This window comes from Scyliorhinus torazame, chromosome 1, assembly GCF_047496885.1.
Source record: "Scyliorhinus torazame isolate Kashiwa2021f chromosome 1, sScyTor2.1, whole genome shotgun sequence".
Taxonomy (NCBI): domain Eukaryota; kingdom Metazoa; phylum Chordata; class Chondrichthyes; order Carcharhiniformes; family Scyliorhinidae; genus Scyliorhinus; species Scyliorhinus torazame.
The window spans coordinates 242,151,740-242,164,380 of NC_092707.1; the positions used below are offsets into that span (position 1 = coordinate 242,151,740).

At 43.9% G+C, this 12,641-nt stretch overlaps 1 protein-coding gene across 10 annotated transcripts in view; it reads left to right on the plus strand.

The window, feature by feature from the left end:
* The window catches only part of LOC140419816 (KH domain-containing RNA-binding protein QKI), a 746,610-nt gene that overhangs the window by 715,442 nt on the left and 18,527 nt on the right, over positions 1-12,641 (plus strand). For 4 of the 10 annotated variants that reach the window (XR_011946033.1, XR_011946034.1, XM_072503853.1 and 1 more), the window contains exons 6-7: positions 209-505; positions 847-939. Coding sequence is in view for 8 of the 10 variants with exons in the window: in XM_072503853.1 (XP_072359954.1) it covers positions 209-505; positions 847-896 (347 nt within the window). In the remaining 2 variants the exon portion in view is untranslated. The remainder of the gene's footprint in view (positions 1-208; positions 506-846; positions 940-12,641) is intronic. The other 6 variants (XM_072503835.1, XM_072503893.1, XM_072503900.1 and 3 more) reach the window with 3 other exon arrangements.

Here is a 12,641-nt window from a genome sequence, read left to right on the forward strand (position 1 = left end):
TGATTTGAGTTTGATTGGAAGTTGGTTTGGTTTTTAGTTAAAGATGTGCTTTAGCAATGCAAAATATCACTGCTTGTACTAATGATTTCTTCTTCATTTTTCTTTCATTCCACCTGCTTTTTTGGCTTTCCTCCATTTCCCACTTTTCCTTTTCCTGACACACCGTTCTATCCGCACCTTCACTATGAATTTCCTTCGCTTACTGTAGCTGCCCTTGCCTTTTCTCTTGCAGCGACAGCCCAAGCTCCACGGATTATTACTGGACCCACATCAGTTCTACAATCAGCTGCCTTGAGAGCTCCAACACCAGCTGGTCCAACTATTATGCCTCTAATTAGGCAAATACAAACAGCAACGGTCATGCCTAATGGATCGCCTCATCCAACTACAATAGTGCCTCCTGCACCTGAAGCCGGTCTAATCTATGCTCCCTATGACTATCCTTACACACTGGCACCAGCTACTTCCATCCTGGAGTATCCCATTGAGCCTAGCGGAGTTTTAGGTAAGGAACCTTTTCAAGCATTATTGTTCCACTTCATGTTTAACATCCTGGTTCACTGTTTGAGCCAGTTAAGGCTCATTTAAGTTTACTCAAACTTTACTTTTAATTCATTAAATTTTAATTAATCATTTGAAATGACAGTTTAGCCTCTGATGAGGATCTTGTGTACTTTACAGCACCATTTGCAATTTTGTAATGCATTTAAGCTTCCGTTAAAAGTAAAAAAACGATCAAGTATAAACTGTGCGCGCAATTATCTGTGCATAAAACTATCTGAGACCTAAGCGCACACTCTTAATTATAACAAAAAGTATTACGGCAGAGACACCTTCTCTCTACAGCTGATTTATTCCAACAGGCCTTCATGCCATTAGTTGCCAATACTGAATAAGGTATAAAAAAGTTACATTGGACATTGCCTTTCGAAAACACTGGTAAGCTGCATATTTCATGCTTTTTCGCTTGGTTTTGTATAGCTAACACATCACAAGATAGTTCTGTAAATCACCCCTCTTGGATTTTCTTTTTCACTGCTCCAGTCTTGTAATTGGAAAAGGTGGCAGTGGCAAAAATGATGAAACATACAAAAAATAAAAATAGCTGTAATCTGGTTTTCATGAAGAGCAAAGTTACTATTGTGGATATGTTTATTTCAAGCCCCTTTTTGTTAGTGATGAGTCATGCTGTGTGGGGTTGTGTGTATTTATTTCAACCATGCCTATAATTCCTTTCCTCCCCAACTCACCCTCATGCACCTCCTATCTTAGAATTTGACATTTTAATGTACTTGAGAATAAAATACATTGGGCGGGATTATCCGTCCCGCCGCATCCGTTTTTTGGTGCGGCGCACCCCCACCAGCAGTGAAATTCAACATCCTGGCAGCCGGCCAATGGGGTTTCCCATTGTGGGCACCCCCACGCTGTTGGGAAATCAACGGGCAGGAGTGCGCTGCCGGCGAAATGGAGAATCCCGCCGATTGTGAATCCAGCCCATTGTACTTGAGAATAAAAGTAGTTTCACAGTTCTTCATGTTTTAGATAGTAGATTGATAGGGTCAAGAGAAACTAATTCCTCTGGTGAAGGACTCCAAAACAAATGGGCATAATTTTAAAATTGGAGCTGGTTGTTCATGTATGACATCAGGAATAATTTCTTCACACAAAGGGTGGGGAAAATCTGGAATTCTTTTTCTCCCAAAATGCTACCGAGGCTAAGCCAATTGCAAATCTAAAATTGAATGATAGATTTTAGTGATAGATGTTGAGAAAACTATTAAAGGTTACAACATCAAGAAGGGTAGATGGAATAAAGCTATAGTTCCATAATGATGTGAGTGAGTGACAGAGCAAACACGAGAGGCTGATTGGCCTACTCCTGTTCTAACATTCCTAAAATCTTGTTTTCGCCACTGTAATGAAATTTGAGATGTTATTAACTTGCAGTTCCTCAATGATGCTTCAAATATTTTTGTGGTAATGGCTAAATAAAAGCTTTGAATGGTGCAATTTAAATTTTGGATATAATTTCTTTCCCACAGTATTTAAATAGCATGGGCTGGATTCTCCGTGACCCAACACCGAAATCGGGAACAGCGATTGGGCGGCGAATGGCTCCCGATGCCGAAATCACGGCAGGCGCTGGTTTGATGCCGGGTCGCGATGCTCCACCCCCTCCAAATCGGCATCATCGGGCAGCGCGCAGTCACAACCTCGCTGGAATGTCCTTGGCCGGCCCACCCACGATCCTCCTCCTCCGATGGGCCGAGTTCCTGACGGCGTGGGCCACATGTGGTCCCAGTGGTCGGGTGCCTGGCGTGCTGGGTGCGCGGGGAAAGGGAGAGAGAGGGTGTGCGGATAGTGTCCACGCTGCCACACTCAGCCGAGATCGGTGCCATTGGCTGAGGGGCTCCCGCCAGGGCTGGGGGGAGTGGTGGGGGTGGCTTGGAGGTGGACTATGGGTCGGGGTGGACTGGTAAGCAGTCCAGCATGGCCGGCGCCTATGTGGGGTGTAGACATGCACGCGGCTGCAGCTTGTCATGTGCAGCACGGATCCCGGCGATTCGCCAACCATTTTCCGCGCATTCCGCGGGTGTTTCACATAGCGCTGGTGCTAGACCCTCACCGGTAGCGGAATCGGTGAGGGTTTCACGCCAATATTCCCGTCGTGAAACACCATGGGCGCGATTCTCCAAGCCCCGCGCCGGGCCAGGGAATCGCCGCAACCGCGTCATGCCGCCCCGACGCCGGCGCGCGATTCTCCGAGGTGCGGAGAATCACCGCCATTTGCGCCGGGGCGTTTGACGCGCTGCCGGTCGTGGGCCGCTGTACGAGGCTGTGCCGCTGATTCCCCAGCCCGGATGTGCCGAGCAGCCGCGCGGATAAAGCAGAGTCCCGCCGGCGTCCACACCTGGTCGCTGCCGGCAGGAGCTCTGTGCGAAGGGTCGGGGGGGCGACCTCTGGGGAGGGGGGGAGGTTTGGGGGGCGTCCGATGGGGTTTGGCCCGCGATTGGGGCCCACCAATTGGCGGGCTGGCCTCTTCCCCCCCCCCCCCCCCCCCCCCCGGGGCCTACTTTGTTGTGCGTCCGGCCCCAGAACACCCGCACCATGTTGCGCGGAGCCGGCGCGTTCCCGCGCCCATTTCGCGCCGTCGTGGAATGCAATGGCGTTCACGACGGCGCGGACACTGAGTCCCACGATCGGAGAATCACGCCCCACGGATCCTCCGTTGGCATCGGCATTTAGCATCAGGAACGGAGAATCCAGTCCCCTATCTTTCAAAGTCAGGTTTTTGCAGTTGAATTGTCATCTACGGTCCAAAGGCATCCATGATATGCATGTACAATCATTTCTGCTGTGGGAAAAGCCAAAAGGCTACTGTATTCACAGGAAAATTGCCAAAAAGGTGGATGTTCTGTCGAGAAGTGAACTGATTTATTATCAAAGATTTCACTGGTCATGAAAACTAAAACTCTATTCCAGCATTTCACAGGCATTCTTTGTTTTTACAAGGATGATTTGTTTTGGGGCCCTTAAGATAAGAAGTAATGGCCTAATCCCAGTTGATTTTAAGGAGCACGGAATGCTTAGGGAACACTCCGTTGTGAAGCTGACAATTACTTATTTTCATCTTAGACTTGCCTATTTTGAGCCTTGCTTATGCTAAGAATGGTTTGCAGAGCACGTCGAAAAATGTAATTCATATTTTATTGTTGTGTATGTAGTCTTTAGATCTGCTATTAGAAACAAAGAGTGTGATTTAACACCCAAACAATAGAGTCCTGTTTTGGGTGCCTATAGTGCCTGCAACCCCAAGAACAACCCTGCTATCAAACGGGACTCTGTTATTTTCTTACCTCATTTCCTGCACTGACAACCCCCTCGGCATTCCCACCGCAGCCTCTGGACTGTCCCAACTTGCCTCTTGAGGGATCCTCGAGCCCCTTCACCCCATCTCTGAATGGCAGGGCACCTCCAGGCCCGATCCCTGGCATGGGCAACTTGGCACCTGGGAACCGTGACACTGGCATCCTGGCAGTGCCCCTGCCAGCATGGCAGTGCCAAGGTTCCCAGGTGGTAGCAGGAGTGCCAGGGTCCACCCTGCCCAAAGCCCAACCACCCAGGGGCCTCCGATGGCCTGGGAGACACCCCCTCACTGCAGGTGCTGTTATGTGGACCAGTGCTAAATGGCGACATGGCAAGACCTCCCAGGTGAGGCCGTTAGTTCCCGGCCCTGGGAGAATATTGGGCAGACTTATTTAAATGTTTAATATGTTAATCTGGATCTCGCCGTCTCACAAGGTCTCGATAGATCTCTGAGCATCGCAAATCTTGCAAGACGCCTCTCGTGAGATTTAATGGCCTCGTCGCAACACCACATTGGGCGCGGCATTCAATCTCACCCATGGTCTATAACAAAAGTAAAGCACTGCACAAACATTTATTGGTTATAATGGATTTCCTTGCAAACAAATATCCAAAATACAACATATAATTAGCTAAGCAGCTCAGAATGTGTACCGTTGCTTCCGCTATCATCACAGATTTGCTAATAACTTCTTAGAATGTAGTGTATTTTCTAGTAAAGCCATTTTTCTTCTCACTCAAGGAACTCTTGCATAGTTTTACGGAAAATTCTTTTCAGGCCTGTGATCTAGTGGGAATTGTTAGTGGTGAAGCATTAGAGAAAACGAGGGAGCAAAATAGGATTGGGAAAGGCAACCATTTTATTTTATTTATTTAAAAATAGGAAAGTCTTGCTAATACTGTACAAGGCACTCGTAAGACCACACCTGAAATACTGTGAACAGTTTTGGCACCCTTATATAAGGAAAGATATACTGGCATTGGAGGCAGTCCAGAGAACGTTCACTACGTTGATCCCCAATATGGAGGGCTTTTCTTATGAGGGGAGTTTGAGTAGGTTGTGACTGTACTCGATGGAGTTTAGAAGAATGAGAGGTGACCTTATTGAGACATATAGGATTCTCAGGGGGCTTGACAGGGTAAATGCTGAGAGGTTGTTTCCCCTTGGTTGGAGAGATTAGGACCAGAGGGCATCATTTTAAGACGGAGAAGAGGAGGACATTTTTCTCTTGAGGGTAATTAAACTGCAGAATTTGTTACCGCAGAGAGCTGTAGAGGCTGTGTTGTTAAGTCTGTTCAAGACTAGGGGATGCGCAGTGGTTAGCACTGCTGCCTCACGGTGCCGAGGACCAGGGTTCGATCCCCACCCCGGGTCACTGTCCATGTGGAGTTTGAACAATTTTCCCCATGTCTGCCTGGATCTCACCCCCACAACCCAAAGGTGTGTAGGGTAGGTGGATTGGTCACACTAAATTGCCCCTTAATTGGAACAAAAAGGAATTGGGTACTCTAAAAAAAAATTTTTTAAGTCTGTTCAAGACTGAGATAGACCGATTTTTATCAGTAAGGGAATCAAGAATTATGGGGATAAGGTGGGAAAGTGGAGTTGAGGATTATATTAGATCAGTCATGATCTCATTGAATGGCAGAGCAGACCCAATGGGCCAAATGACCTACTTCTGTTCCTACGTCTTCTGGTCTCATGGTCCTCCATTGAAGATATTCATTTCTGTTTGCACATCCCACCACAATTCCCGTAACAGCCTCCTCGAACAGGCGCCGGAATGTGGCGACTAGGGGCTTTTCACAGTAACTTTGTTGAAGCCTACTTGTGACAATAAGCGATTTTCATTTCATTTCAGTTCAATTTCCGAACAATCCTCCCAGTATGAGCCAAGATAGTGAATGTCGGCAAGCTCTTTTACTGGGGGGAAGAGTCCATCAGAGGTAACCTAAGTTTTCTTCAACGAGAAATTTTGAAGCTAACTGTAGGGTCATGCTCCTTTCTCCTCTGAATGCAACAAATTCAGCACACACTGAGACGCAAACTTCGTATTTTATGGTCTGTGTGACTCTGTTATTTGCAACTTTTTTTAAGGTGAGCCATCAGGGGAGCTAAATTTGACAATGTTTAATATTAAAGATTAAATGTTACATTTTATAAAGATAAGGAGGAGTGTGTTATGGACTGGGTGAATTCTGAGGGATTTTAATGACTCCCCTAAAATTAAGTCCTGTGGATTTCTGTTTTAATTATTCATTATTCATTCACATAGTACCACAAGTGGATAGCACTGTGGCTTCACAGCGGCAGGGTCCCAGGTTCGATTCCCCTTTGGGTCACTGTCTGTGCGGCGTCTGCTCGTTCTGCCCATGTCTGCATGGGTTTCCTCCGGGTGCTCTGGTTTCCTCCCACAGTCCAAAGACGTGCAGGTTAGGTGGATTGGCCATGGTAAATTGCCCTTAGTGACAAAAAAAAGGTTAGGAGGGGTTATTGAGTTACGGGGATAGGTGGAAGTGAGGGCTTAAGTGGGTTGGTGCAGACTCGATGGGCCGAATGGCCTCCTTCTGCACTGTATGTTCTATGTTCTATTCTCAAAATATTGGCGTAGCTGGCAAGGTCAGCATTTTAGTTGTCCTGAAAAGATATTGATGGTTACTAACTTTGTAGCAATACTACTGAATGGCTTGCAAAGCCACTTCAAATGGCAGTTACCCACCTTGGTTTGGGACTGGAGTCATACTGATGCCAAACTAGGAAGGATGGCAGATTTCTTTCCCTAAAGAGCATTCCATAAAGGCCTTGATAGAGTGAAAGTAGAGAGGATGTTTCCACTCGTAGGAGAAACGAGAATCTGAGGGCACAGCTTCAGACTGAAGGGACAATCCTTTAAAACAGATGAGGAGGAATTTCTTCAGCCAAAAGGTGAATCTGTGGAACTCTGCTGCAGAAGGCTGTGGAGTCAAGTCACCTGAGTGTCTTTAAGACCAAGATAGATAGGTTCTCGAATAAGAAAGGGAGAAGGAAGAAGAATGGGGATGAGAAACATATCAGCCATGATTGAATGGCAGAGCAGACCTGATGGGCCAAATGGCCTAATTCTGCTCCTATGTCTTATTGTCTTATTAATGGACCAATTTTCTTTTACGACAATTTGAAAGCGGCTGAATCACTTTTCTATTTTACTGATGCTAGTCTTTGATTTCTAGGTTAAAACAATATAATTGTCATGGTAGGGTTTAAATTCATGTTCCCTGTATCAATAGTCCAGGCTTCTTCCAGTTCTTTCCTTCTGTTTATAACACGCTCTCAGAGTTGGTCTTTAAATATTTTGAGCTCAATATAGTCAAGCTAGCAGTCTAAATAAAATAAAGTATGAAGAATTAAATCCATTTGGTGTTTGAAATCTTTGAAGTAATTTGACCTTTATGTCTTTGCTGCTGTACGAAGCACACATAGAAAGAAACAAGCACACATGAACGTGTAGGTGACTTTGTGCCCAGGAGTTTATTTTTCTGTAGTGGAAGACAGCTTATTGATTTAGTCAAATGCTTTAATTCTGTTTGAGGAGACCACGGACATCAACATCCTTCTTTATCAATATCTGTTCACCAAGATGCACAACAACAAAAAAAAATCAATTGTCCATATCAAATGACGCGTTACCTTAGTATGGTTTGGTTACTTAAGTGTTTTTCCTTGAGAATGATATCGGATTCACCAACAACTGAGCTAATATTCTGTCCACATTAAAATGATGGTTACATTTACTCTCATCCATCTCAGTAGCTGATCTAGATGATTTTGAACCAGGTATTTCCCTTTTTTTTCAAATTCCTCTTAAATAGATTTTAAAAAGTACTCCATTATGTGCCTGAGATTAACTGCCAGAAAATTCCAGAATAACATTCTGGCAACTAATATCATGATAAACAGAAGTTATCTCCTGCACCTATGATGCGCACTGATATATTAAAAATTGGGAGTTAAGTTCAGATAATATTATAAGAGCCCATTTATAACAATAGAACCATTAAAGCACACCTTGCACCATAAGACTGCTTCGTTTTGGAGCATTGTGCAAAGAGGATCTGGTGAGAATCTTTAAAATTTCTTGTGCCTACCATATACATCAAGTGTTGTGATCAATGAGCTGTTAGTAGAGTTCCTTCCTAATTAAGGAAGAAATATTATGGCAAAAGACCAAAAGATTAGTCAAAGAGGTCTAAAAGGAGTAAAGATGGAGAGTTTTCAAGAGGAAATTCCTGAGCTTCGGGCCTTAGTATCTGAAGGCATGGCCACCAATGGTGGAGGGATTATAATTGGGGATGTGCAAGAGACCAGAATTGGAGAAATGCAGATATCCTGGAGATTAGAGTTGAGAAAGAGCAAAACATTGGAGGGAATTGAAAATGCGGGTGAGAATTTTAAAATCACCACTTTGCTTAACTGGGACCAATGTAGATCGGTGAGCACAGGTTTGATGGATGAACTGGACTTGGTGTGAGTAAGGACATAGGCAACAGAGTTTTGGATGACCGTAAGCTTCTAGAAGGTAGAACATGGGAGGCCAGAAAGGAGTACATAGGATGAGTCAAGTCTAGAGGTAACAAAGATATGGATGAGGATCTCTGAAGGAAATCATGAGGAAATAGGCAGTCATAGTGATGGTGGGGATATATGGTCAGAAACTCATTTCAGGATTAAATGTGGCATCAAAGTTGAAAACGGTCAGGTTCAGTCTCATTCAGTCACCAAGGAGGGGGATAAAGTCAATGGATATGGAACAGAGCTTGTAGCAGGGACTCGAGACAATGGCTTTGTTATTCTCGATATTTAATTCGATAAATTTCTGCCAATCTAGTACTTGATATCAGCCAAACAATCTGGCAGTTTGGATACAATGGAGAGGTGGATAATGGTGGTTGTGAGGTTGGGGATAAATGATGAGAAGGAAAGCATGGGTGGTTACTGTTGTCTATTTTGAGAGGAAGAGGCATGACAACAGGACAATCACATGCTCTTTTCAGAATTCTATGTGCTGTGGGACATCTAAAAAATAGGTATTATAACCTGTCCGGATCCTATTGGATGGGGACAATTGGTTACCCCATGAACTTTCCTAGGTTCCAATCAACTTAAAATACTAACAGAAATAAACTCAGGGACAAATTAAAAGAGGCCGCTCATGGTAACGGCACGGCCCAAGATAAACAAAGAGCAACGAAAACTTGCCAAACATCGAATCAAAATGTGATTAAAGGGGTTGATTAAGCTATACAACCCCTTCAGTGCCCACCGGGCACGGAAGGCCATGAGGGTGCCCGTGGTCACCACATGCTCCCTCTCCGGGGACACCCAGCTGTGAACATGGCCGCGGAAGGGGGGCAGTCAGTCCGGCCGGACGGCCCCTTCGGTTGCCTGCTGCCTGGACCTGTTATGGGCGAGTTTCGCCAGGCTGAGGAGCAGGTTAGCAAAGAGGTCCTTCATCTTCCCTGCCCCTTCCCGCACCAGGTGCCCGTAGATCAGGAGCTGAAGTGCGAACAAAACTTCAACAAAAGGATGGACAAGAAACTAAAAAGGAGGTGCAGCCTGAAACACTCAACATAGACATGGGGGACAGACTCCACAAGACCGTAAAAAAGACAGGATTTGGCTACCCCGTGACTCTTCAAGAATATGAGCTTCCCCAATGACGGTAACAGGGCAATCATTAACCTTTCAGCTGTATAAATAGAGCTGGCCAGTGTGGTACTGACTAGAGAGATAACCCATAGTGAACTGTTGGTGCTGTGTAAATATTATTGTAAATAAAATTTACTTTCTGTTTGACTCTACAAACTCGTGCTGGACTCTTCGAGGGTTACAATTAGATAGCTGTCTACACTGCTGATGACACCTCCCTGGACTTTTGTTGGATACAGGTTGGAAGTATTTTTTCCTGTTGCACCGTGCCTCTTCGTACATTTGGATGTATTTGATGCTACGCTGGAGGATTGGAACTAATATGCACAAAGAATGTGGTACTTCTTCCGGGCAAATAACCAAAAACGACCACCAGGTGGTCATTTACTTGCCTGTGGCACGTATATGTTTGGGATGATGAGAAGCCTTACGTACACAGCCGCACCAGACACAAAAACGTTTGATGAGCTTGTGACTTTGGTGGGAAGACATTTTAACCCAACCCCATCAATGATGGTGTAATGTTACCAGTTTCACACCGCAAGAGGACTCCAGGGGAATCCGTTGCGGAGTTCATATTAAGGCTACGCAGGATTGCGGAATACTGTGAATATGGTATCACCTTGTCAAATATGGAGAATTTAATTTCCCATATATTTCACTGTTAAGTTTGGGTCTGATCATTAACATGTTCACAACACATATTGTGCGTGATGAGCTGTGATTAAAGTTCCAGATAAACACAATTTCCACTGTTGCAGGTTTCTTTTAGGAGAGGGGATAAAGTAATACTTGTAAATACCTTAATTATGGATGGCTCCTTATTACTCAGGATAGAAGAATAAGAGGCAGACGTGCTTGTCAGAAAAAAGATGGCATTGAAAATGTGTTTTTACTCCTATGTAATTAGACTTGACACTTGTAATAAGGTGGAATAATTTAACAGCACATACACTAAGAAGAACCTGTCATGGAAATTACAAAGACTTCAGAGTTTGCTTTATTAGCTATCCTTTTCGAGTAAAAAAGGAAACCACATTTTTTCAACCTGTCAAGTACAGAAGCATGCCATTTTAAAAAATCAATCTTTGCAGGAATACAGTTTGACCTTTTATAGAGAAATCTTTTCATTCTAATGTAAGATATATAGAGATAAGATTTTGCTGGGAAAAGGGAATTTCTTTTGTAGATGGCTTGGTATTTCTGCAGCTACTGATATGGCTATCCGGCCACTGTGAGGAGAAAGATAAATCAGAATGGCTGGGAGGAACGCTGGTGCGAATATTGCATTGGAACGATAATCCATGTTGTCATCTTCTTGAATTCTCTGCCCAAAGGCAGATCTGACCAACAGCACCATGACCTCCACCATGGTTAGGGCAAGGATACAAGTCCCAAATGTACCTTAGCTGGAACAGGAATTAAACCCTGTTCTGTTGGTGCCAATCTGATCCACACCATTCATCCACCCAGCCAACTAACCCAGCCTGCCCCCCACAGTGTCTGAGTTGCTGTGGCAACATTCATCATTAATGTTGTCAGCTGGAACTATGGATAGTGATGGTAGAGGTTCCAATTTCTTTGCATCACATAGCTGACCAAAGAATCTCTCCCAGCTTATTTTGGAACGATTTAAAAGTCGATACCTGTTTGGTCACATTATGAATGCACCCTTCCTAGGCCATCAAGTCCTGGAATGGGACTTGAACCTGGAGCTGCAAGCCCAGAGGCAGGGATGCTACCCACTGCACCACAAGACCTCCTCCATGCCTAGTAAAAGTGAAAATACAGTCTGTATAAGTTATCTAAATAATGTGTTTGTTCCTTTTTAATTTACTATTTACAATATATGTTTGTATAATATGGAGTTTCTTGGAAATGAACAACTTCTGTAAATTCTTTGGCAGAAATCTATAGTACCATTGAGAAGGAGGCCATTCAGACCCCTTTTGTCTGCCCAGATCATATCACACACAATCCAAAGCTAATCTCACAACCCTGCTCTTTGTTGATAGCCTTGTTTCTTCTTCTTCTTCAAATATATACTCACTTTGCCTTTGAAAATTGTAATTGCTTTTTTCTCAGCTACTCCATTTGACAAATGTACCATGCTGTGACAGCTCCATTCGTAAAGAATATTCTCTTAACTCCTTTCCTCAATTTCTCATAATAACAATTTAAATTGTTGACCCCTTATCTTAAAAGCAGATGAATCTATATTTTCCTATTCTCATGGTCAAACTCCTTCACAATTTAAAAAAGTTAAATTCCCTCCCTTCGCTATTTTAATGAAATTAATGTCAAACCTCTAGATTGCAGACACCCAAGGGGTTGACATTAACTGTAATTTTTTTGCAGAATTTTTAAAAAATTGATTCTTGGGATGTGAGCATCGCTGGCTGAGCCAGCATTTGTTGCCCATCCCTAATTGCCCTTGAACTGAGTGGCTTGTTAGACCATTTCAGTGGGGAACAATTAAAAGTCAACCACATCATTGTGTGGGTCTGGAGTCACATGAAGGCCAGACCAATAAGGACGGCAGATTTTCTTCCATGAAGGACATTAGTGAACCAGATGTTTTTTTTTAATGACAATCAGCAATAGTTTCATGGTCATCTTTTAATTTCAATTATCTTTTAATTAGACTTTTAATTCAAGATTTTTATTGAATTCAAATTTCACCATCTGTCTTGGTGAGATTTGAACCTGGGACCCCAGAGCATTACCCTGGGTCTTTGGGATCGCTGGTCCAGTGACCATACTACTACACCACCCTCGCCCCTATGTTCCCAATGTCCTACATTCAAAATGGTTATTGCATTTATAGTACTCTTACTATTAAATTTAAAAATCCAGAGACCTAGAAGGACCAATAGAGATTATTGACAGCACCTAATCAGCTGCAAAAATGCTACTAACTTAGAATTGAAAACAGGGGCACGATCAAATGGCCTCACCCAACTCAGGACACGATGCGGCCGGTAAATCACGCGAGAAATCTCTGCAAGATTTACCAGGCTGGTAACGTCTCGTGACATCTTCTTTTAAAATATTTTTGTACGACAAATGTTCATCATTTTCACCA